This window comes from Garra rufa, chromosome 9 (genome assembly GCF_049309525.1).
Source record: "Garra rufa chromosome 9, GarRuf1.0, whole genome shotgun sequence".
Lineage (NCBI taxonomy): Eukaryota > Metazoa > Chordata > Actinopteri > Cypriniformes > Cyprinidae > Garra > Garra rufa.
The window spans coordinates 46,762,941-46,789,995 of NC_133369.1; the positions used below are offsets into that span (position 1 = coordinate 46,762,941).

A 27,055-nucleotide genomic window follows, 5' to 3' on the forward strand; every position below is an offset into this window, starting at 1 on the left:
AGAGGATGAGATTTTAGATCCATTGTGCAGTCGAAAGCCTGTTGTTGATGATGCTGTCTGTTTGTGTTTCTGCTGTAGGTACCTGATGTGCAGTCATCCAGATGACCTGCGGGCTAAAGCTGAGTGGGAAGGAAAAGGGACGGCCTCCCGATCCAAACTCCTCGACAAGCTGCAGAGTGAGTTCACATATCAATCCTGTCCTCCTGTCCTTTGACTCCTGTAAATATGTGACCCTGGACCACAAAACCAGTCATAAGGGTCGATCTGAATCGGAAAGCTGAATAAATAAGCTTTCTATTGATGTATGGTTTGTTAGGATAGGACAAGATTTGGCTGAGATGCAACTATTTGGAAATCTGGAATCTGAGGGTGCACAAAAATCAAAATATGGTAGGGCTGTGCAATTAATCGTAATTCGTTTTCGATTTCGATTTCTGCTTCAAACGATCATAAAAATCCAGTAATCGAGATGAAAAATTTTTGCACCCCGTTATGCCCCCTTTCCAGTGGTGCAATGTCGCTCCTCCATAAAAGCCTAATTTCACATGCAAATCAGCAAAATCATGTGACGTGACTTTCATAAAACGGGACCTGCTTGATTTATTAATGTTTCTTTGATGTTGTGTTTTTAAAAGCGCAAATGCTCTCAGAGACGGAGCAGATCACGGACATGTAAAGTTATCTTTTAGCTCAAGGTGCGCCTAAACGGTCAAATACACACAAAAATATTTAAAAATGAGGCGCTTGGTGATTATTCATGAAAACCCTTGTCAGTTTTGTCTTAAATGATCATAAATGGTTGAGAATGAAAATACATGTGTAACAGTGTATTGGATCCGTGTGGCTCAATAAATGTTCCTTCTGCCGTCTCTGTGCGTAATATTAATAAAATGTAAAAATACAGGGAAAAATCACTCACTGCTCTTGAATGAATGACTTGTGTAGTTTTAATAAGAAACAAAGCATGATTAACTTACAGTGAAGATGCTGTTTTATTATATTTCTGTAGTAATGTTAAAAAAAAGCACATTTTTTGTGTGTATCTTTTTTTTCTGCTGTATTGCTGTCTTTGAATTGAACACTAATATAAAGTTTTGGACCCTGTCATAATCGTGTTGAATAATCGTGATTACAATATTGAACAAAACAATTGTGATTTTGATTTTTGCCGAAATTGAGCAGCCCTAAAATATGGAGAAAATCACATTTACAGTTGTCCAAATGAAGTTCTTAGCAATGCATATTACTAATCAAAAATTAAGTAGGAAATTTACAAAATATCTTTATGGAACATGATCTTTACCCATACACCTGTATTACTTAAGACTGGTTTTGTGGTCCAGGGTCACAAATGCTCGTGAGAGAATTTAAGGGAAATATTTATAAACGGTTAAAGCTGACTTTCATATAAATATTCACTGGTCAAGCTTAGACATTTTATTTATTAATTAATTATTATAACTTGGTTAGTACACAGCGGAAAGAACATAAGCATGATTACTAATATGACTGAAATATCCGTGTAATTGTGCGTAAAAGAAAATTTATCAAACCAATTGCAAAACCTGTTGTTTGTGCTGTCGATGTCACTTCCTAAAGGATGATGTAATTCAGAAACTATTGTCCGTTAAAGGGATATTGTAAAAGACAGGATGAATGTAATACTGTGGACAGGAAAAACCTGCTCCCAGTCAAAAATGACAGACCTTTAAAAAATGACAAAATCTCTTATGCAATATTCAGGTTTTTTTTTTAATTAACTTGTTTTCTTTTAGTTAGAACATTTAATATTTGAACTGACAACTTAATCTGAGATTATACACAGATACAGATTATATGTGACCCTGGACCACAAAACCAGTCTTAAGTAGCGCGGGTCTATCTGTAGCAAAACCAAAATACATTGTATGGGTCAAAATTATTGATTTTTCTTTCATACCAAAAATCATTATAAATTAAAGATTATGTTCCATGAAGATATTTTGTAAATTTCCTACCATAAATATATAAAATCCTAATTTTTGATTAGTAATATGCATTACTGTGAACTTCATTTGGACAACTTTAAAGGTGATTGTTTCTGCAGCCTCAGATTCCAGATATTCAAATAGTTGTATCTTGACCAAATTATCCTATCCTAACATGCCATACATCAATGGAAAGCTTATTTACTGTATTTATTTGCATGAATGTATAAACTAAAAACAATTGACTCTTATGACTAGGGATATCCAGGGTCACAAATGTTTAGTGGGAAAAAAAGCAATATTTGTATATTATTTTGCTAATATTGACACAAAAATGAGCTCAGATCAACAAGGCCTATGATCAGTCAGTTACAAAAAGAAATGCAAAACGTGTTAATTAAAAGAAAACTTGATAAGTACTCTGAATTCAATATTTGGTAACACAATAGCGTTTTAAGAGTTTTTTTGCAGGCTGATTTTTGAGTGGGAACACAGCAAGTGCAACAAAATAGTGTCATTAAAAAGTACAAAACATATTTTGTGAACAAATGCAATAGGTTTATCCAATTTGATAACATTTGCTAGCATTTTCTGGAAAAAGAAAATCATCTCTGGGTCAAAATTATTGGAACACAATGTCCATGAAACAGTTCAATTAATAATAAAAATAAGAGAAAATTAACGATGATGAAAGTATTACACTACCAGTCAAAAGACTTTTAATGCTGTTTAAAGAAGTCTCTTCTGCTTACCAAGACTTTATTTATTTGGTCCAAAATACAGCAAAAGCATTAATATTGAAATATTTTTACTATTTAAAATAACTGCTTTCTATTTGAACATATTTTCAAATGTAATTTATTTCTGTGATCAAAGCTGAATTTTCAGGATCATTACTCAAGTCTTCAGTGTAACATGATCCTTCAAAAATCTTTCTAATATGCTTATTTGCTATTCAAGAAACATTATTATTATTATTAATAATAATAATAATAATAGTAATACTTTCATTTAGCAAGGATGCTTTAAATTAATCAAAAGTGATGATAGATACATTTATAATGTTACAAAAGATTTATATTTCAGATAAATGCTGTTCTTCTGAACTTTCTAGTCATTAAAGAGACCTGAAAAAAATCTACTCAGCTGTTTTTAACATAATAATAAATGTTTTTTTTTTTATTTCTGAAGGGATCATGTGACTGGAGTAATGATGATAAAAATTCAGTTTCGAAATCACAGGAATAAATTAGATTTTAAAATATATTCCAATAGAAAATGGTTGTTTTAAATGGTAAAAATATCAAAATTGTACTGTTTTTACTGTCTTCTTTAAAAACACATTAAAAACACTTTTGTCTGGTAGTATGTATCTCAATAAATTTCTAGTTTTTCAGATTTTGATATTATAACACCATGATAAAAATGTCAACGATTGCTTATTTGTTTAATTAATTTTAATTAAATAATTTGAAATTCACTCCACTGTTCATTTAATTGCGACAAGAAGACTAATTATTTCTATATTTTTTATAGAATTAATTACATTTAAGTGATAAGGTATAAGGCTGTGCTATTTTATTGTGACTATAATAATATATAAAAGTTGACAAACACGCAGTTTTTAAAAAAATGTTTATTTAGAAAATTCGTTAAGCTGCATCCTTGATAAAACAAAACTTATTCGCTCAAAAAAAAAACAATGCTTATTAATTGCCATGAATGTGTACTACACAGAAATAATTCTCAATCTGAGAATTATTATTTCTTATTTGTGTAAACATTATTATTCACTTTTTTCCATTAATTCTGTTCACTCTTCCTCTCTTCATCCCCTCTTTTGTTTTCTTTTGTACAGTTTCATGTAATTCTTTTTTTCAGCTAGGGTTCGGGTCAGTTCTATTTCAGTTCAGCCAATTCAGGAGATGAAATGAATTCGGGTGGTAACCTAAAGAGCGTGACAGATCGGCGTAGTCTCGAGTGCAAGATGTGAATTTCACTTGATGTCCTGTGTTGGCTGAATTCAGATGAAACTGAGTCTAACCCTCCGCGACCTCTCTGCTCCATCTCTGTGTGTGTCTCTCATTTTTCTCATACAGCGTATCTGCCCCCGTCTGTGATGCTGCCGCCTCGTCGTCTGCAGACGCTGTTGCGTCAAGCAGTAGAACTGCAGAGAGACCGCTGTCTCTATCATAACACCAAACTGGACAGCGGACTGGACAACGTGTCTCTGCTCATAGACCATGTGTGCAGCAGGTACCGATTTATATTGTCAGTTTTTATGCAGATGAGACATGAGCTCTGTTCCAAACTCGAGTTGTTTTGCTGTCTGGTATTTAACACATTCACATATTAAATAAGAGTTTTCCTTCAACAAACTTCTAATTTGCTGCTTAATAAAGGAGTAGTTCACTTCCAGAACAAAACTTTACGTCGTAAAGAAACATTTCAGGATTTCTCTCCATATAGTGGACTTCTATGGTGCCCGCGAGCTTAAACTTGCAAGATGCAGTTTAAAGGAGTAATATAGATATACAGATAATGTACTCACCCCCTTGTCATCCAAGATGTTCATGTCTTACTTCAGTCGATAAGAAATTATGTTTTTGAGGAAAACATTTCAGGATTTCTCTCCATATAATGGACTTCTATGGTGCCCCCGATTTTGAACTTCCGAAATGCAGCTTCGAAGGGCTCTAAACGATCCCAGCCGAGGAAAAAAGGGTCTTATCTAGCAAAACGATGGGTTATTTTCTTTAAAGAATTACAATTGATATACTTTCTATCTTCAAATGCTCGTTGTGTCTAGCTCTGCAAGACGAGCATCTGAGATTAATGGTTTGGCAACTAGCTTAAATGTTTTATTTGAAGTTGATTTTTATCTATTTCAAGAAACAGAAGTGTTTTAATGATTCCAGTTTTAGTTAACTATAATAACCCTGACTCATGCTGTACCATGTAGGATAGTGAACATTAACCCCCTGCTCAACACAAATGCTTCTAATTAAACAAGCTCGATTTTATGTGTTTCAAAACGGCATAAAGTATATTTAAAATCAATTTTTTTCCCCAAAATGTCCAGCATAAAATTACTTTCAATACTTCTCGTGGTGCATTCAGAAATCACTCTGTGTTTGAAACATCAACAAGGCATCTTATAAGTCTGCATTTTTTGGACTGTGGTACATAAACAATTTGTCAAAATGAGTTGGAATGCACTACAGGCAGAAGTAGTCAGTTTTAGTTGAATTTGAGGAGTTCATTAAGCCCTTCTAGTGATCCCAATGCTCCAAACAGTAATTAAACATCTAAAATGATCTTTATTTGTACATTTTCTGAGAAGATTACCTTCTTCTCTGCTCACTTCTGGACAACTGCTGCTGCTTCAAACCATAAGTTGTAGGTCTGTTGTTGCAATTTAAATGACATGAATCCAAACCAGTGAAATGTGATTTTCAAACCCATGTTAATGAAGCCAAAACGATAACGATGACTGACATTTGTCAAGCGAGTGCATAAGATGTGCCTCTTTGAGCGTACATTATTGCAAAATAATGTCAAAATTTACCCAAACATAATATGTTATGTCATGAATGTTTAGTTAATTTTTGGGTAACAATCTGATGTGTAACATGTCTCAATGTTAATCAAACATTAAAAGAAAAGACGTAATCACTCACTGATGTTGATCAAACTACTGTTTATTTGCATCTTTGTTCTTATTTTTAATCAACATAAATAAAAAATTGCTATATTGTGATTAATAGTATAGTAATTATTATTAAGAAAAGAACTGGAGGGATATGTTTGTTGATTTTGCTTTGGAATCTTCAGAAAATTAACTAAATGCTGTAGCTCTGATTTTTATTTTTTTTTGTCTGTCTGATTCCAACAAGTCACATATCATTTTGAATGCATTTTTAATTGAGAATGTGAAAATAATATGACATGATAATATGATATGACAGCTGTGCTCATTTACACTCTGTGTCAGTTCGGTGTCTCGAAACAGCTCAGTTTACAGTAAATGCTGGGTTTTCAACTCTAAAAAAGGGGTTGCGTTTAACAAGATTTTTAATGAGAAGCATTTAGAGCCAGTTGCCAACAAAAGAGAAACTTTAAAGGGATTGTTCACCCAAAAAGGAAAGTTCTGTCATTAATTGCATTTCAACTTTGGATCACAAATGAAGATATTTTTAATGAAATCCAAGAGCCTCCATAGACAGCAAAAGTCCTACCACATTCAAGGCCTAGAAAGGCGCCAAGAACATCGATAAAACAGTCCTTGTGACATCAGTGGTTCAAGTGTATTTTTATGAAGCTACAGTTATATAACTAAAATAATGCGTCGTGGTACTTTTGATAATGGTGGAAGATGGTAACTCGGATGAGAAGAATTGCTGAATAAAGTCATTATTTTATTTAGTTAGGGGTCAGTCACACTACTTTGTTCCACTGACTTCCTTTCGTACAAATGTGAATGTGGCACAGCAGAAACAAAAGCTCATGTAAAGTAGTTTCTCTGTGATCCAAAGTTCAAGTTTTGTGAACTCTGACCTGTGAATTTGTATTACGTGAAACTGTCTGACCAACAGAATATCAATATGTCACAGCATGACCTTATAGCAAAATTAAAAGAACTTAAGTTTAAAAATGTAGAACTGCAGGACTTGGATTATTATTGGGTATTTCATTTAAGTTTTAAATAAAATGTAATAAAAGTCGCTGCAGAGCATATCACTAATAATTTTGCATTCTAAGACTAGTGGTAGCGCAGCTTTACTAAAAGAGGTTTAAGATGGTTTTTGTAAAGAGTATACCCAAAGTTTTTCCCAAAATGTTCAGTGCTAAAAGGATGATTTAGTCTAAAAGTCTTCAGAGTAGTCATATTCAGCTTTTTATTATTATGTTCTATGCAGATGTACTCCTAAAACAGAATAAGCTTAAATCAATATAGAAGGATTAAAATTTGTGTATTTTTTTTATATCGCAATATATATTGAAGACGAACTAAATATTGCAATGTTAGTTTTGTCCAATATAGTGCAGCCTTAATGCACAAATTCTTGCTTGACTTGCTGAATTATCAATATAAACATGGTTATTTTGTCTTTGTTGAAGATAAACAGACAAGTCCAAACATCAGATTTTTGCAGAAATACTGGATCTGTGCTGTGTAAATAGACCTGCCTCTATCATGTTGGCAATAACCACAAAACCACAGAAATCTGAAAATCACTCTGAATTTGTCTTTATTACTGTTTAATTGAATACTTGAAGTCATGTTTACTTCTCTAAGAAGGCTACATGCTATTCACTGCAAACAATGCTTTTCTTACTTGGATTTTTAGTTTAGTTTCCAGGCAAAATATCTCTTCAATTCTTAAAACAAGAAGGATTTTCTAGACAAGTACAAAGTATTGTCTTGTTTTCAGAAAAAGCAGGTAAGCAAACATCTCATTAATATGTCTTATTTCAAACATTGGCAGAATATTTTGCATGCTTCAAGCAAAAACACTTAATTTTGACTTGATTTTTTTTCTGAAAACAAGACAATTTTTACTTGTCAAGAAAATCCTGCTTGATTTAAGAATTTTTTGATATTCTGACTGAAAACATCTGAGAAATCAAAGAAATGCAGTTTTTGCACTGTTATTTTTATTTATTTTTTAATCATACGTGAGCCTGGACCACAAAACTAGCCACACATTTTTAAAATAGAGATTTATACACCTGCATACATTAATAAATATTCTGAGGGTGCAAAAAAATCACCTTTAAAGTTGTCCAAATGAAGTTGTTAGCAATGCACATTACTAATCAAAAATTAAGTTTTGATATATTTACGGTAGAACATTTACTAAATATCTTCATGGAACATGAACATTACTTAATATCCTAATAATTTTTGGCATGAAAGAAAAAAATATAATTTTGACTCATACAATGTATTGCTGACTATTGCTACAAATGTACCCGTGCTACTTACAAATAGTTTTGTGGTCCAGGGTCACAAATTTAATATTGCTTTACATGGACTTTAACTTTTAATACCAATATTTCTGTGAAATATCACTGGTACTAAAACAGCTCAGCTCACTTTGTGTTGGAACAGAGCAATGGTCATTGCCCCTGCAGCATCTGTTTTTCTCATATGTCTGAGATTGTGTTATTGCATTTGTCAGTATAGTCTGATGTAGGCTCTTTAATGAATACAAGGTCAAGTACAAGTTGGGCTCTCTAACATGCATTGACTGTTATCTCCAGGAAACAGTTCCCCTGCTACACCCAGCAGATCTTGACAGAGCACTGCAATGAAGTCTGGTTCTGTAAATTCTCCAACGACGGCACCAAACTGGCCTCGGGATCCAAAGACACAACAGTCATCATATGGCAGGTTGACCCTGTGAGTGACCTTTCCTTCATAACCATGAAATGCTGGGAAGATTACGAACAAATTGTAGTCTACAGGGCTCTGTGCTTACTTTTCTGTTTAGGAACATAGTCAAAATTTCAGGAGCACATTCTAAACAATAATCAAAAACTCGGATAAAAAATTAGCCTTTCTATTACGAGGTGATATTTGACTTCTTAAAGTGATTTACTGGGGAGTTTTATTTTTACCTTTGTAATGTAATAACTTTATTAAAAAAATATCATCTTTTATATCAATTTATTATGTTTTTTAAGCTTTTCAAAATTTCTAATTAAAACAGAGTAAGAACAAATAGGATAAGAATAAGTTACCAATCAAATGAAATCAGTATAAACAAAATTAATTTGTACTACAGAGGTGGCACGGAAGAACACAAAAGTGGCTATTTTCATGTGTTATGAGGCTCAGACGTGGCATAAGTGCAGTCAAATTCATAAATTCATGTTGAGATTAATGTTTTAAATATACAATTTTGAATACAGAAATATAATTTTTTTTTAGATTTAAATAACTGAAAAGATACTTTAAAAATGAAACTAAATCTGCCAGTAGGTGGCAGCAAGTCACTCATTTATTTACTGAATCCTATTAATTTGAGTGATTTGAACAGCTGATTCATTCAGGAATAAAACAAGTGTCTGACTCATTAGATTAGATTAGTTTAGATTAAAAACGCACGTTCATTCATAAACTAAACAATGCTGTGTTTGAATGTGTTTGATTCTTTTTTGACAACGAAATGGAGCAAAATCAGCTAATAGTGTTATAGTCAGACAATGTAAGTCTCTTAATAATAACTTCTTGTTGATTTAACGGTTATAATAACTCAATATCTCATTTACAAACTCCCTTTGTAAAAAATATATTAAAAGCTGTCACACATCGTAGTTCATCAGGATCTCACAAAGCAATCTCTTTTTTACACTCTCTCTACACTTTATGAAAGGATTCATGAGATGTGTTTGTGATACATCACTCAACGTTGCAAAAACATGTAGAAACCTTCTAAACTCCCCTCAGCGCAAACACAAATATGCAGATCGCGTAATATTTTTTCATAGTCGCATACAGTAGTTTTCAGTCGCAAATGTGAGTGAAATGGTCGCACTGTAGAGCCCTGGTCTGTTACTGATTCCAAATAAAATGAAAAAATCAGTAATGTAATCCATTACAATATACACTTTTAAGGTAAGGTAATCAGACTGCTTTTTAATTACTTTTAAATTACATTTGACCTAACTTGTTTATTAAAGGGGTCATCGAATGGCCATTTTCCACAAGTTCATATGATTCTTTAGGGTCTTAATGAAAAGTCTCTAATATACTTTGGTTAAAAATTCTCAATAGTAGAGAAAAAAACACACTCTTTTACCTTGTCAAAATCAGCTTGCAAAATTTCAGCTCATTTTAAGACATGGCCCTTTTAAATGCCACCAAGCTCTGCTCGCCCCGCCCCTCTCTGGGATTATGTTTACTTTAGCCACATTTAGCCATGTTTAGCTGCATTAAGCCACGTTTATTGGCGAAACTTGCCAACAAGCACATTATTAAGAGAGGCCATTTGCATAACCCTTATACTCACTTCCGCTGTGGGTGAAGCTGCATCAGGAATTATTTGCACTAAGATAGATGCATATGTGACCCTGGACCACAAAACCAGTCATAAGGTTAAATTTGACAAAACTGAGATTTATACATCATGTGAAAGCTCAATAAATAAGCTTTCTATTGATGTATGGTTTGTTAGGATAGGCCAATATTTGGCCGAGATACATCTATTTGAAGTCAGAAATCTGAGGATGCAAAAAAATCAAAAAGACTGAGAAAATCACCTTTAAAGTTGTCCAAATTAGGTTCTTAACAATGCATATTACAAATCAAAAATTACATTTTGATATGTTTACAGTAGGAATTTTACAAAAAATCTTCATTGAACATGATCTTTACTTAATTTCTTAATGATTTTTGGCATAAAAGAAAAATCAAAAATTTTGACCCATGCAATGTATTTTTGGCTATTGCTACAAACATACCCCAGCGACTTAAGACTGGTTTTGTGGTCCAGGGTCACATATGTTGATCGGGATTAGCACTTTCCATTTAAAAACGAAAGTAACATTAAACCTCTGCGTCTTCAGCGGCTCAGATGTCCGTAGTAAATGACGACTGCTGTGTTCATGATTACATCCAACAACAGAACACCTCAATCGCTCAATTAGAGTCTTTCTCTGCACCCGAGTTGACACAGTGAGGATCGTATTCGGACTGTTTTAGCTCGGTGATTGTGGGTCTAAGGTAAAATGCTAATGTCAATCCAAGTAGGAATATATTAGCCTTAAGGTTATCTATAAGCTAGTGGGCTTCAAAACAATGACAAAATTCGCATTTACAAGATTTGGGCATTCAAAACTTACAGTCTCGTCACTTCCGCCAATATGAATCCACGATTTTGATGATATCACCTTGCACTTCAGTTTCTCATCAATCGTTCTGTCCAATTAAATGCTCTCTAGAGTCCGTAGCGTCCCGCCCCCTGCACTATAAATAGACGCTGAATCTGCGGCTGAGATCGGTCACTTGTTCACAGTGTAGGTGTTTTCTGTTTGGTGAATGGCATGTAGTGCGCAATGTAGGCAATAGAGAACGATTCAGACAGTGTAAATGTGCTTTCCATTGGGGCAAATGAGGTCTGGTTTCACGTTATGTCACACTAACCACGGCAGCGCGCAAAGTCTACTCCAGACTTGTCTCCGGTCCGGAGACACAATAACACGGAGCATGTATTAAACTACACAGCCTCAGCATGATTATGATCACTATTTTATTTTAGCAAGAGTTTCATATTGAATCTGTGGGGTAATTTATTAGTCTGTGGCAGTCATAAGCTTACAAATGCAGCTTTACCAAGCTTAACGGCTCTGACTCGAGCAGATATTAATGGAACGCTATTGGCTATTCAAAATAAGTGGGCGGGGCTGGGCGATATGTTTTTGTTTCAGTTAAAAGCACGTCGCCACATAGAATAATGCTGCGTGTTTCAAGGCACTTCAGTGGACCTTTTAAATATTAAAAAAATCAACTGGGTGGATTTTTATACCAACACACATTAATGTTCAAACAACATGGAAAAATGAGTTTTGCACCCAATGACCCCTTTAAATATCAGTTGCACTTAAAAGAATGCAGTATTCTGCTTATGATCTGAGTCTGATTTGTCTGGGGTGTTTTGACAGGACACTCACCAGCTCAAGCAGCTGAAGACTTTGGAGGGTCATGCCTATGGGGTTTCCTATCTGGCCTGGAGCCCCGATGACACGTATCTGATAGCGTGTGGCCCGGACGACTGCTCTGAGCTCTGGCTGTGGAACGTTCAGGTGAGGGTCTCGCCCGTTTAGACACCACTGACCCGCAGTCAGCGCTCAGATTCTTTCCACCGGCTCAGCTCATGTTTTAATTGGCCACTCTGCTCATCCAGACAGGGGAACTGAGAACCAAAATGAGCCAGTCCCATGAGGACAGCCTGACCAGTGTGGCCTGGAATCCAGACGGCAAGCGTTTCGTTACCGGAGGTCAGAGAGGCCAGTTCTACCAGTGTGTAAGTGCCGCTGTACAGTTACAGCCTTCTCACGTATAATTGGGTGAATCTCGTTAGCAAATGTCTGAGTCATGTTTCAGCACTAAGATCAAAAGAAAAAAAGTACAAAATTTTAACAATTTAATAATATATTTAATTCATAAGAAATATGTGACCCTGGACCACAAAACCAATCATAAGGGTCAAATTTATACATCTGAATAAATAAGCTTTCTGTTGATGTATGGTTTGTTAGAATAGGATTAATATTTGGTTGAGATGCAACTATTGTAAATCTGGAATCTGAGGTTCAAAAGATCAAAATATTGATAAAATCACCTTTAAAGTTGTCCAAATTAAGTTCTTAGCAATGCATATTAATAATTAAAAATTAAGTTTTTATATATTTACCATACTAAATATCTTCATGGAACATGATCTTTACTTAATATCCTAATGATTTTTGGCATTAAAGAAAAATCGATAATGTTGACCCATACAATGCTTTTTTTGCTATTGATACGAATATGCCTGTGCTGTTTATGACTGATTTTGTGGTCCAGAGTAACATATACTTCTTTTTTTCTATGAAAAATTATTGATCAAACACACACTCTTATTATTATTAATTTTTTTTTTTATTCAAACCAGCATACATTAAATTCAGTGAAGCCAGTGCTTAAATGTGCTTAATTATCACAAAAATATTGTTGAAATCCATTGCAAATGAAATATAAATAAATAAATAATTAGATAATTAAAATATACATGAATATGCTTATACATGAAAATATATAACAATATGTGCTGTTTAAAAGTCTAGAGGCTTGTAATGTTATTTAAAAAACCATTAAAAAAAAAATATATATATATATATATATATATATATATTTATATTTATTTTTATTTGTTTTAAATATATCTAAAAAACCATTAAAAAATATAAATAAATAGATAACTGCTATATATATATATATGTATGTATGTGTGTGTGTGTGTGTGTGTGTTTTTATGCTCAGCAAGGTTGCATTTATTTGATTTAAAAATGCAGTAAAAACATTAATATTGTGAAATATTATTCTAATTTAAAATAACCATTTTGTATGTGAGTATATATTAAAATCTAATTTATTCCTGTGATTTCAAAGCTGATTTTTCAGCATCATCACTCCAGCCTTCAGTGTCACATGATGCTTCAGAAATCATTCTAATATTATGATATTCTGCTTTAAAAACTTTTTAAGCTTTTAAAATTCCTAATTATTGTCAATGTTAAAAAACAGTTGTGCTGCTTCATGTTTTTTGTGGAAACTGATGTATTTTATTTTTGAGGATTCTCGGATGAATAGAAAGTTTGCAAGAACAGCATTTATTTGAAATAAATCTTTCGTAATATTATAAATGTCTTGCTTGTCACTTTATATCAATTTTAATGCATTATTGCTGAATAAAGATACTAATTATTAATGTAAAAGCAAAACACCAAACAAACTTTTGTGTGTCATTTTTGCAGGTAAATATGACATGTTCTTCACATGCATGTGGAGATTCACCCTTTCAGAAATATTTTTTTATTTTAATGCACACATTGATAAGTGATGGTGAATGGTGATGTGTTATTGTTACTAATCAGGATCTGGATGGAAACCTGCTGGACTCGTGGGAGGGTGTTCGTGTTCAGTGTCTGTGGTGTCTGAATGACGGTAGGACAGTGCTGGCCTCTGATACACACCAGCGCATACGTGGATACAACTTTGAAGATCTGACCGACAGGAACATGTATGTTGACTGCATTTATCACTCACACATCCTGTTTTTCTGAAAGTGTTTGTATGAGTTATATGAATGTGTTGATGTGTTTGGTTGTCGTCTCTCACAGAGTTCAAGAGGACCATCCCATAATGTCCTTCAGCGTGTCAAAGAATGGAAGATTAGCTCTGTTAAATGTCGCAACTCAGGTGAGTGTGAAAACACAGCTGATAGGACTGTTATAGCTCATCCCTATAGGAATGTGTGACTTATTACTCACACAGTAAAAGTAATATGTCCCAGTATAATTTTGTTTTAGCACTTTATGTTCCTGTCTTCAGGGAGTTCATCTGTGGGACCTGCAGGACCGGGTATTAGTCCGGAAGTACCAGGGTGTGACTCAGGGCTTCTACACCATCCACTCCTGTTTTGGCGGCTACAATGAAGACTTTATTGCCAGTGGCAGTGAAGGTAAGAGCGTCTGCGTCTCAGTGTAACTGACTGAGAGCTGATGAGGTTTATGATCTGTGTGTTTTCTCTAGACCACAAAGTTTACATCTGGCACAAGCGTAGCGAGCTGCCCATCGCCGAGCTGACGGGTCACACGCGCACGGTCAACTGCGTGAGCTGGAACCCCGTGCTGCCGGGCCTGATGGCCAGCGCCTCGGATGACGGCACCGTGAGAGTCTGGGGCCCCGCGCCCTTTCTGGACTCCCAGGAAACTGAGGGGCTTACTGGTATGAACCTCCTCATCAGTCAAAATGCTGCTGAGTTGATGTAAGTGGGTGGTTGACATGAAACTGGTGAACTCCATCTAAAAATATTCAACTGGTAAACTCATTTAAACAGCATTTAGTTAATTGTCTTTCAATTATTATGCATGTCATTTTTATGAGCTCATATGTGACCCTGGAGCACAAAACCAGCCTTAAGTCGCTGGGGTATATTTGTAGCAATAGCCAAAAATACATAGTATGGGTCAAAATTATTGATTTTTCTTTTATGTCAAAAATCATTAGGAAATTAAGTAAAGATCATGTTCCATGAAGATTTTTTGTAACATTCCTACTGTAAACCTATCAAAATGTAATTTTTGATTAGTAATATGCATGGTTAAGAACTTAATTTGGACAACTTTAAAGGTGATTTTCTCAGTATTTTGATTTTTTTGCACCCTCAGATTCCAGATTTTCAAATAGTTGTATCTCGGCCAAATATTGTCCTATCCTAACAAACCATACATCAATAGAAAGCTTATTTATTGAGCTTTCATATGATGTATACATCTCAGTTTTGTAAAATTTAACCTTATGACTGGTTTTGTGGTCCAGGGTCACATATGAGGAAGAGATTAAATGGAATATGTGTACTACTTTTAAAAATTCTGCACTGGGCCATTTAAAAATAACTAGTAAAGACAAAAAAACGAAATAAAAATGAAAAATGAAAAACCGCAATTGAATGAAGTAATGATCAGTTATATGATCTAAAATCTGGATGTTTCTTTAAAAAGAAAATACGACACACTGATAAGCATCATGTCAACTACCCAGGGTTAGGATAGTTAACTTAAAGGATTAGTTCACTTTCATAACAACAATTTACAGATAATGACAGATTATGTACTCTCCCCCTTGTTATCCAAGATGTTCGTCTTTCTTTCCTCAGTTGTAAAGAAATTGTGTTTTTGAGGAAAACATTTCAGGATTTCTCTCCATGTAATGGACTTCTATGGTGCCCCCAAGTTTGAACTTCGAAAATGGAAATGATCCCAGTCGAGGAAGAAGGGTCTTATCTAGCGAAACGATCGGTTATTTTCGACACAAATTGACAATTTATATACTTTTTAACCTCAAATGCTGATCTTGTCTGGTCTCTGCGCAGTGCATGTGTAGTCAGTATAATCCGGGTCAATGCAGTTAGGGGATGTCGAAAAACTCCCGTCTTGTTTATGTCTTCAACGTCAAAATCGTCCTACAATGCTGTTTTTACCCTTTTTGTAAAGGGCATTTGAGTTTCTTTGTATGTTCAGTTTGTAAACATTGTTTCGGTGCTTTGTAGTGATCTAAGGCGATTTTGAAGTTAGGGAAGAAAACGAGATGGGAGTTTTTTGACATCCCCTAACTGTATTGACCCAGATCACACAGACTGCATGCGCTGCGCAAAGACGAGACAAGATGAGCATTTGAGGTTAAAAAGCATATAAATTGTCAATTTGTTTTGATTGTTTCACCAGATAAGACGCTTCTTCCTCGGCTGTGATCGTTTAGAGCCCTTTGAAGCTGCATTTTGGAAGTTCAAACTTCGGGGCGCCATACATATCCATTATATGGAGAGAAATCCTGAAATGTTTTTCTCAAAAAAAACATAATTTCTTTATGACTGAGGAAAGAAAGACAAGAACATCTTGGATGACAAGGGGTAAGTACATTATCTGTAAATTGTTGTTATGAAAGTGAACTAATCCTTTAATCTAAAATCATTCTGAAAAAAAAGTTTAACTTGTGACAGAAATATATTACTTTTATAAGGTAGAATGTACTTCTCACAGAAATAATAATAATAATAATAATAATACATTTTAAAATCACAAAGATTACATTATTTGTGGCTTTTTGCCTTCATTTGAACACCACTGTATTAACTTTTCTAGCTTGAATAAAGATTCATCTGTATAGTTTATGCATATACAATGTATATGTAAAGACTTTTTATTGTTATATATTTTAGAGCCTGTTAAATGTTAAACAATAATGGCTTTCAATTATATTGTAATGTTAAGTGGCTATAATTAATAGGTAAAACTGAGGAAAAAATGCATTTAATAGAGACACCAGTAGCAGTATTAGTAACAATACTACTTAATACTAAATACCTAAGTCAGTAAAATTATGTAATTAAACACATATTTAAAATATATATGTAACATATATATGTTGTTTCCACATTCATTTGGAGGTTCAGTGTGAATTTCTGATAATATAAATATGTGGTTAATCATGATTAATTACAGAAAAATTAATCAAAAAAATCAGGCTGGTAAAAAAAAAATTGCACTGGTCAATTTCATCACATGACCAGCGATTGGCAGGTGTGGCAGAAAGTTAGTTTTAGGCCCTCTGTACACATATTAAAAACTAAATGTTATAGAGTAACTCCACTGATCTATATAATGACTGGATCGCTCATTGCGTTCTAAACTGTTGTTCGATCCGCCATCTTACTATTCCCTACCGGCAGAGAGCGCCATTGATTCGCATGCAAACCACTGACCTAAAATCACCCGATTTGAAGCGTATCTTTCACACAGGATTAGTTTTTAGGATATGTGTATGTAAATTAATTTTTACTTAATGTTATCTGGAATGTTTATGGTCTTTTCGGGCTGGATAAGCCATATATTGAAGTCGTTCAGGTGAGTGTGTCAGCTGCACACTTGCAGAGACGAGTAACTGATTCAACACTAAATATATTTCTTTATGTACCTAATTATGCAGGAAATAAACATAACCATATATCAGGTAGTCATATCTGAAATTGATTCGATTATACAATAAATAATACAATACAAGCCTCTGTTACTATATTGCTTGTTGTATTGAAATTCAAATCTTTGAAATAAAGCTTCATGTCTTTAAGTCCGTACCATTTGTAGTCAGCGGTATATTCTCCGAGTTCTGTGTATATTTTTAATGTGCCTGATTGAGCAACATCTATTCCAGATTCTTCAACATTACCGTTTCCATGTGAGTAAAATGCTGTGCATGTATGTTGAATTAATTAATTTAACGAACAAATCATTACCTGCTTCAAAATAATACTGTTAACAAAAGTATTGTTGAAACATGCAGTTAGCCTACTGTATAAATAAAAACAACAAAATTATATAAACACTGAATAACTGCACTAAGATCGTACGATGTTTGTGTTTATCTGATGTTCGTGACTGTAATGTAGGCTATGAACATACGTTTTTAATAAGCAGAGGGAATTCCCGACATTAAACAAATAACCGTTTACATGCTTAGGACGTTTGCATTGATAAAATGTACAGTTGTGGCCAAAAGTTTTGAGAATTACATAAATAATGGAAATTGGAAAAGTTGCTGCTTAAGTTTTTATAATAGCAATTTGCATATACTCCAGAATGTTATGAAGAGTGATCAGATGAATTGCATAGTCCTTCTTTGCCATGAAAATTAACTTAATCCCGAAAAAAAACTTCCCACTGCATTTCATTGCTGTCATTAAAGGACCTGCTGAGATCATTTCAGTAATCGTCTTGTTAACTCAGGTGAGAATGTTGATGAGCACAAGGCTGGAGATCATTATGTCAGGCTGATTGGGTTAGAATGGCAGACTTGACATGTTAAAAGGAGGGAGATTCTTGAATTCATTGTTCTTCCATTGTTAACCATGGTGACCTGCAAAGAAACATGTGCAGCTATCATTGCGTTGCATAAAAATGGCTTCACAGGCAAGGATATTGTGGCTACTAAGATTGCACCTAAATCAACAATTTATAGGATCATCAAGAACTTCAAGGAAAGGGGTTCAATTCTTGTTAAGGAGGCTTCAGGGTGTCCAAGAAAGTCCAGCAAGCGCCAGGATGGTCTCCTAAAGAGGATTGAGCTGCGGGATCGGAGTGCCACCAGTGCAGAGCTTGATCAGGAATGGCAGCAGGCAGGTGTGAGCGCATCTGGCGCACAGTGAGGCCAAGACTTTTGGAAGATGGCCTGGTGTCAAGAAGGGCAGCAAAGAAGCCACTTCTCTCCAAACAAAACATCAGGGACAGATTGATCTTCTGCAAAAAGTATGGCGAATGGACTGCTGAGGACTGGGGCAAAGTCATATTCTCCGATGAAGCCTTTTTCCGATTGTTTGGGGCATCTGGAAAAAGGCTTGTCCGGAGAAGAAAAGGTGAGGGCTACCATCAGTCCTGTGTCATGCCAACAGTAAAGCATCCTGAGACCATTCATGTGAGGGGTTCTTCTCATCCAAGGGAGTGGGCTCACTCACAATTTTGCCCAAAAACACAGCCATGAATAAAGAATAGTACCAAAACACCCTCCAACAGCAACTTCTTCCAACAATCCAGCAACAGTTTGGTGAAGAACAATGCATTTTCCAGCACGATGGAGCACCGTGCCATAAGGCAAAAGTGATAACTAAGTGGCTCGGGGACCAAAACGTTGACATTTTGGGTCCATGGCCTGGAAACTCCCCAGATCTTAATCCCATTGAGAACTTGTGGTCAATCCTCAAGAGGCGGGTGGACAAACAAAAACCCACTAATTCTGACAAACTCCAAGAAGTGATTATGAAAGAATGGGTTGCTATCAGTCAGGATTTGGCCCAGAAGTTGATTGAGAGCATGCCCAGTCGAATTGCAGAGGTCCTGAAAAAGGGCCAACACTGCAAATACTGACTCTTTGCATAAATGTCATGTTATTGCCGATAAAAGCCTTTGAAACGTATGAAGTGCTTGTAATTATATTTCAGTACATCACAGAAACCACTGAAACAAAGATCTAAAAGCAGTTGAGCAGCAAACTTTGTGAAAACTAATATTTGTGTCATTCTCAAAACTTTTGGCCACGACTTTACAGTGAGACTTCAGATATAAAAACGTTGATTTATGTGATGTTTTCTCAATAAAATCTTATAATTTGCTATTCATTCAATAGAATGTATGCGAATACTAGGGAATACTAATATGGCGGCGCTGTGGCTTCACTTTTATGACTTCATGAGCAATCCAGTTCTCTATTATAGATCAGTGAGTAACTCCCAAAAAATTGTGCTTAATTACAGAAAAAAAGTGTTGGGTAGTGACATTCCTTAAAGTTACACAGATTTTTCAGACTTCTGAACACATTTACCTCAAAATGATAGAGATTAACTACTCAACATATAGCTATAAGAGACAGTGACACAGGAATATTTCCTGATCATAAATGTGGGGGTGTAGTTAAAATCAGTCTCAGCCAATGGACTAAAACAAACACTGTTTCGGTAGTGACATGAGAAATGCAGGACACATTTTTTTACTTGAAGTTTCTTGATTTACAAAGAAAAAAAAATGTGTTTTTTAACTTCACTTTTTTCAAAAAATCAAAAAGATTTTTTTATAAAAACAATGAAATAAAATGCAAAATTATTTTTATCATAATTATTGTTTCAATATCATTTTCATAAGTTATTATGAAATTAAATTTTAATTTAGGGGTTAGGGTTTGGGACAGCCACCTAATTGAAAATACTCAATACATTTTTAAAGAACCCATGTTATAGGTTTCAATAGATAATAGAAGGATCTTAGTAAACGTCTAAGATTGAATTCTTAAAGAGATAGTTCACCCAGAAATGTAAATGTGATGTTTATCTGCTTACCTCCAGGGCATCCAAGATGTAGGTGACTTTGTTTCTTCAGTAGAACCCAAACCAAGATTTTTAACTCAAACCGTTGCAGTCTGTCACTCATATAATGACAGTCAATGGGCACCAAATCTTTAAGAGTAAAAAAAACATACACAGACAAAACCAAATTAAACCCTGCGGCTTGTGACGATACATTGAGGTGTTAAAGGAACAACTCCACTTTTTTTGGAAATAGGCTCATTCTCCAACTCCCCCCGAGTTAATAAGTTGAGTTTTACCATTTTGAAATCCATTCAGCCGTTCTCCTGTTCTGGCGATATCACTTTTAGCATAGTTTAGCATTGATCATTGAATCCTATTAGACCAATAGCATCGCGTTCAAAAATGACCAACGAGTTTCGGTATTTGTCCTATTTAAAACTTGACTCTTCTGTAGTTATATTGTTATATAAGTTCGCTGCCGTAATATGGCCGAAGCAGGCGGAGTATTATCAGAAATGAGTTCCCAGCTAGTTTAGCATTTGCACATGTGCTGCGTGGTATTACTGCTCCTGCTTCAGCCTTATTACAGCAGCAAACTTCCTTGACTATTACGCCGGAATGGAAGTGTAGTTCCTAATCTTAGCCTAGAACATTGAAGCTTTGCATTTCCACCGGTCTTAGTACACGATATAACTACAGAAGAGTCAAGTTTTAAATAGGACAAATATCGAAACTCATTGGTTATTTTTGAACGCGATGCTATTGGTCTCATAGGATTCAATGATCTATGCTAAGCTATGCTAAAAGCGATATCGCCAGAACAGGAGAACGGCTGAATGGATTTCAAAACGGTAAAACTCAACTTATTAACTCGGGGGGAGTTGGAGAATGAGCCTATTTTCAAAAAAAGTGGAGTGTTCCTTTAACAACTGTTTAACTACAGCTTTCAAACATGCTTCTGGAATTCATAAGGATTTCATTCAGATTGAGAAATGAACCCAAACTTGTTTGTAATGTTGTTGTGGTTTTGGTCTGTCTGTGCTTCTGTTCTCCTGTAGAATGCTATAGCATGGACAGTTGATGTTGACTCTGGAGCAGATGTCCACTTTGGAAAATATACAGTGAGACACACTATAGACTTTGTGAATGAAGAACGAGAATTGAAGTAAATCTAACGGCAGATGGATGTTTTTTCCTGGCGGTTTCACATCCCCACCCGCAACGCAGCGGACACATGAAGCCGGCAGCTGCCCTTCACCATCTGACTTCACATCCGTGCGGCGCCAAACGGACACGCTGCACGCCTCGCCGAGGACACGCCCCTCCTCGGCTCAAGCTCCTCCCTCTCTTCCCTACACTGCATTCTGAGTGGACGACTGCCTCCTGAAGCCACACCCACCCAAACACACACACACACACACACACACGGACAAGCATCGCTCAGATCGTTATTTATTACGGCTTTAATTTATTATTGTGAATGAATCAAGGCCTCAGGCTTGCTTTGTGTTCTGTACAATATTCACTCGGCGAGGGGACAAAAAAAAAGTGCAAACTCTCGCACGTGTCGGAGAGAGAACAAATCATATCTTTATTTTTCAGCATGAACTTCTTTTAGCCACCTCGTATGCTTGAAAGTAAGTGTCTTCACCAGCAGAGATATAAGATGTTGTTTTCGTTTCCCTCACGACTCTTTTTAAAATGACTGAATTTACAGGCATTTTTTTAACAGACAGATATTCGTTTTGATTCGGAGAGTCCAAAACATGACCCCACTGTTTTTCATTGCTTATGGTACTTTATTCTGAGAGCGGAAAGTGATGGATTGTTAGTCTCGAGATGGAAGATGCATAACAGGACAGGACAATAATAGGTTGTTTTTTGGTAGCGGGGTCAAAGATGAAATAGGCTCGCTAAGATTCACAGCATGCTAATGGCACGCCAATGAGCTGACGTCACGTTCCACATGTAAATACGGGCCTTCGGCGTGCGTACTTTGCCTTCGTTAGGTGTTCGTGACGTGCTTGAGGTCATTTTTGCAGTGAATGTTCAGGCTCTCGGTGCGAGACGAGTGATTTTTGTCACGGTAAGTACGTCAGAACCGACTCCCAAATGTTTCCGAGTTCAGTTTTTCCCTCCACTTTGGTCTCGTTTCTTCTCATATTATCACATCTTGACTTTTATGTTTTTTTTAACGCTTTTCAGACATGTATTTGATTACTCATCAGCTTTTCTTAGTTTTATTGGCTTTTATTTTGGGTTGATTCATTTGTTTTGCTTTTTCCCTTGTATTATCGTATAACGGACGTCTTGGCAAGTGGCCTCTTAAAAGCTTTTTTCTATTGGTGAATTTCTTATACTTTCGTACCATATGACGCATTAGTACACGCAGGTGTACCCGTAATGATTTAGGTATTCAGAGTGTCAACACTCGCCTACTATGATTTATTCTGTAATTATGTGCTCTTCATATGCATACATATGAAGAATCTATAGATATATAAATATATATATATATATATATACAAATATGTGTGTGTATTTCTTGCCATGTATCCTCCCTTACAAATGTTAACCGTTTCTCACCTGCATCAGGTAAACTCCTTGTACAGGTTATTTGCTCCCTGACCAGCCGAACCTGTTCCGTTAGCGAGGAGTGACGCGCACAAACGAAAAGACAAAACAGGTGCATGCAGAAACACCCTCACACATATGCGAGATCTCACCGAATCGTGGTGTTGTACGTTCTGGTTTATGCAACTGAACTTTCCTTTCCTTCTGAATATTTGTGTTTCATTTCAGTCTTAGTTTGACTTTCTTGTGCTCTGAGGCGGTGTAACTGGCGGGGTGACGCTAACGGTAGCGCCCTGGTGGAGTTCTGGGCTACGACTAAGTTTATTGCAGTCAGGTTCTGAGGATCTGTTTTGCATTTCAGTGTGTCATTATTCTAAGTGATTGTACTATTATGTAATGTTCTGTAGGAGAGGTGTTATGTATACATACTTTCAATAAAGCATTCAGGGTTTTAAACTATCTGGAGTAAGTCCTCACTTGTGTTAGCTGAATGGTTGATCTGAAAGAAATGCTGATTTTGTGCTGAATTTGTGTCATAATTTGAAATCAATCCTGAAGACATCAAATAAGAACCTGTTAGATGAACTGGAATGTTTATGACTTTTAAAGGTTTGTTTTTTCAAAATACAGACTGGGAAATACATTTGTTTCAGCATTATGTTAAACTGCTTTAAATTAGTTTTTCCCCACATCAATTTACACTCCATACACCGTAATAATGACAAAGCAAAAACCAGATTTGCTAATTTTAAAAATTTATTAAAAATAAAACACTGAAATAAGTACATTGCATAAGTATTCATACCCTTAACTCAGTACATAGTTAAAGCACCTTTACAGCCTCAAGTCTTTTTGGGTATGATGTGACAAGCTATGTACATCTGCATTTGGCAATTATCTGCCATTCTTTACCTCACCTTTTCACCTCTCAAGCTCTGTCAGCTTGGATGGGGGCTGGCAGACATTTTCTAGTGTTCTAGTTGTTCCAATCATCTTCCATTATGGATAATGCTTCTGTCAACCTTCAATGCAGCAGATTTTTTTCTGAACTCTTCCCTAGATCATTGCCTTAACGCAAGTCTGTCACTGAGCTCTACAGGCAGTTATCTTGACCTCAGGACTTGGTTTTTGCTCTGATATGCATTTTCAGCTGTTAGACCTTTTCTGAGAGGTGTGTGCCTTTCTAAATCATACTCATTCAAATGAATTTGCCAAAGTTTAACTCAACTCGAAATGTAGTAACATCTAGAAGCAATATGAATGCTCCTGAGCTAAATTTCGAGTGTCCCAAAAAAGGGTATGAATACTTATGCAACGGGATCTTTTAAGTTTTTTATTTCTAATAAATTTGCTAAAATAAAGTTGTTACAAACCTGTTTTGTGCTTTGTTATTATAGTGTATAAGATGTAGATTGATGTGGGAAAAAAAAGTAATTTAAAGCAGTTTAACATAATGCTGCAACAAAATGTGAAAAAAATTAAGGGGTATGAATACTTTTGCAAGGCACTGTACTATTTAATATTTGTATTATTATTATTTTTTTTCAGTTAGTTTAGCTAAAGTGATAAAGCCCGTCCAGACGAAGCCAGAGCTTTCCCTATCCGGTATTTTTTATTTTTTTGCCTTGATCTAAAAACTCAATCAGATGTAGTATGCATGCCAGACCAGTATGTGGTGCTGTAATTCTGCTACTAAAAACTGAGATGATGACTTGCGTGCTGTATACTACGGTGACGCATTGCTGCCGCACACTTAATTTTTTTCCCACTCAGCTATGTCGTTATAACGAGATCTTTTCTCGTAAAAACGACATCTTTTCTCGTTAAAACGACATCTTTTCTCGTTAAAACGACATCTTTTCTCGTAAAAACGACATAATTATCTCGTTAAAACGACATCTTTTCTCGTAATAACGAGATCTTTTCTCGTAAAAACGACATAATTTTCTCGTTAAAACGACATCTTTTTCTCGTTATAACGACATATCATGTCATACGATCTGATCTGATGTTCCTGTTATAGACATTATGTGAGGGAGCTAAACGTTTGTCCGCGCTGCCTTCGCCACAGTTCTGACCTAAAGGAGGATGCACGCTGCTGGAGTTAGAATACACTAGCTATATATAGCCTATAGAAATACACTGTTTTAATAATTTTAATGTAATTGTTTCAATTGTAGCAGCATGTTTATTAGGATTAATCTCCATACTAATCTGCCCTCAGACCCAGAGGATTTAAGATGATCAGATCAAAACTGTTATTTCTGACTCTGAGCTTGGAATATTATTTGGATGAAAGTTTGATTTTACAGAAAATGTAAATAGTATCAGAAATAAATAAAAGAAAAATGACACACGGTTTGATCGTGTTATGATTATGATGATTTCGTTCTGTTTAAAAAATGAAAATAAATAAAGCCAGATTTTTTTTTCATGAAAAGAGAGCTTATGCTTTAATATTTGTGCGTGAGCGGCCCGGAAAAGCCACTTTTCGACTCAGCTTGTCTTTACGGTCTGTCCCATCATGCAGAATAAATGTTCGTCTGATGTACCGCTCTGGGCTGCGTTCTCCGATAACGTTGTCTCTTAGCGTGCTACGAAGACTCAAAAGGTACACCTTAACTACAGCTATACCTTTCCTACGTGTGTTCTCCAAACTATACCTTAGGATATTGCTTAAGGTAAACCTTCTTAAGTGCGACCTTAGCAGGTGCTGTCCATGGTGGAGGTGCTGAATAGGTTGATATCGATGCCTCGGTGATCGATTGTGCGCTCTTTCTTTCACAGCGGTATAGGTAAAGTATTGAGAAAACAATGTTTTTTTTAATAAAGAAGCGTTTTAGAAATAGTACAAACTGCATTTATCGGGGCTCAATGAAATATGTACATGCAGAAATACATGTGTATGTGTTTCAACTTATTCTCATCATTTTGCGTACGAATAACACGACTTTGCAATAGCGTGTAATGCATAAGCCAAAGTCCAATTTTGCGTGCATATGATACGCCAATCCTTCCAATTAACTTCAATGGAGAGAGGATGCGTATAAATACCACGCATCATCTTTTATATAGATGATATAAAAGATGATGCGTGGTATTTGTATGCATCCTCTCTCCATTGAAGTTAATGGGAAGGATTGGCGTATCATATGCATGCAAAATTGGACTTTGGCGTATGCATTACACACTATTACTCTCCTCGCACGGCGCCGTCTTTGATTTAAAACAAGTACTCAAGGTCTCGCTGCCATAGCTATAAAGTTTGTGTAAACTCATCTTTCTTTATATAGACTCATAGCCTTTTCTGTCAAATGGTTCGCCCGCTGATGTGCCTCGAGATAGTAATTAAAAAAAGCTAACAACCATGGAAACTTTATTAATGAAAACACTTCCATACACTGGCCAGAACTGGTCCCCCGACTGAGCCTGGTTTCTCCCAAGGTTTTTTCTCCATTTCTGTCACCTGTGGAGTTTTGGTTCCTTGCCGCTGTCGCCTCTGGCTTGCTTAGTTGGGGACACTTTCCAGCGATACCGTATACTATTTGAACTGAACTGGATGATGATATCACTGAATTCATTGATGAACTGCCTTTTACTGAAAATTGATTGTTTACAATAATGCGTTACTTACACACTATTGTGCTGTTTAAATACTGTGCAGTTGCTTTGACACAATCTGTATTGTTAAAAGCGCTATATAAATAAAGGTGACTTGACTTGACACTGGGTGTAGGCTATAACAACTTAAGTATTTTATGTGTAAAATTTTAAAGTAAAAAATGCAATTTTAATACTAAATCAGATTTTATATTAAATGTTCATATAAAATTTTCTATTTGTAATTAAACTGCGATGTAAAAAAGCTTTTTGCGTGGTGCCCACTAGCGGTATGAACCGCCAGCAGCGGTAAGGTATAGCTAAGAGCGCTCCAGACCAACCTTACGAACGTATGACTTACAGAAGGTATACTTAACTAAGAAGGTTTCGGAAAACACATATTAACGATAAGGTACTTCTTAAGGTACAACTTAAGAACGACGTAGCGTTAAGGTGGTTTCGGAGAACCCAGCCCTGCAAATTAGTCACAATAACGTTTCTTTGCAAGTCTCATATAAAGCTCACTGCACTTTTCGGGTCGGCGGTACCAGCGCGATCCCTTACTTTGTGATTACAGAGGAATGAAATATAAATGTCTGCTTTATTTTATGTACTTCCACAATAACAACAAAACGTTACAAATTGCCTTTGTAAAAATACAGGGTGCGCTCTCGCAATTTATGTCTCTCTATGCAGCTTGAAAGGTCTACTTCAATAAAAGAATCGAAAACAAAATTGTGTTTACTTAATTCGTATAAATCCAACAAGAGGTAGTGTACAGTCTTTCCCGTG

The 27,055-nt window shown here is 35.5% G+C and overlaps 1 protein-coding gene across 2 annotated transcripts in view; it reads left to right on the forward strand.

The window, feature by feature from the left end:
- Window positions 1-23,122, forward strand: part of LOC141342227 (WD repeat-containing protein 26-like) — a 35,250-nt gene extending 12,128 nt beyond the window's left edge. Inside the window, exons 5-14 of one of the 2 annotated variants that reach the window (XM_073846631.1) lie at window positions 79-176; window positions 4,067-4,223; window positions 8,235-8,373; window positions 11,637-11,777; window positions 11,879-11,998; window positions 13,611-13,756; window positions 13,857-13,935; window positions 14,068-14,197; window positions 14,269-14,503; window positions 21,148-23,122. In XM_073846631.1, the coding sequence (XP_073702732.1) occupies window positions 79-176; window positions 4,067-4,223; window positions 8,235-8,373; window positions 11,637-11,777; window positions 11,879-11,998; window positions 13,611-13,756; window positions 13,857-13,935; window positions 14,068-14,197; window positions 14,269-14,503; window positions 21,148-21,157 (1,255 nt within the window). In that variant the 3' untranslated portion in view covers window positions 21,158-23,122. The remainder of the gene's footprint in view (window positions 1-78; window positions 177-4,066; window positions 4,224-8,234; window positions 8,374-11,636; window positions 11,778-11,878; window positions 11,999-13,610; window positions 13,757-13,856; window positions 13,936-14,067; window positions 14,198-14,268; window positions 14,504-21,147) is intronic. The other variant, XM_073846630.1, reaches the window with a different exon arrangement.
- Window positions 23,123-27,055: the final 3,933 nt, after the last annotated feature.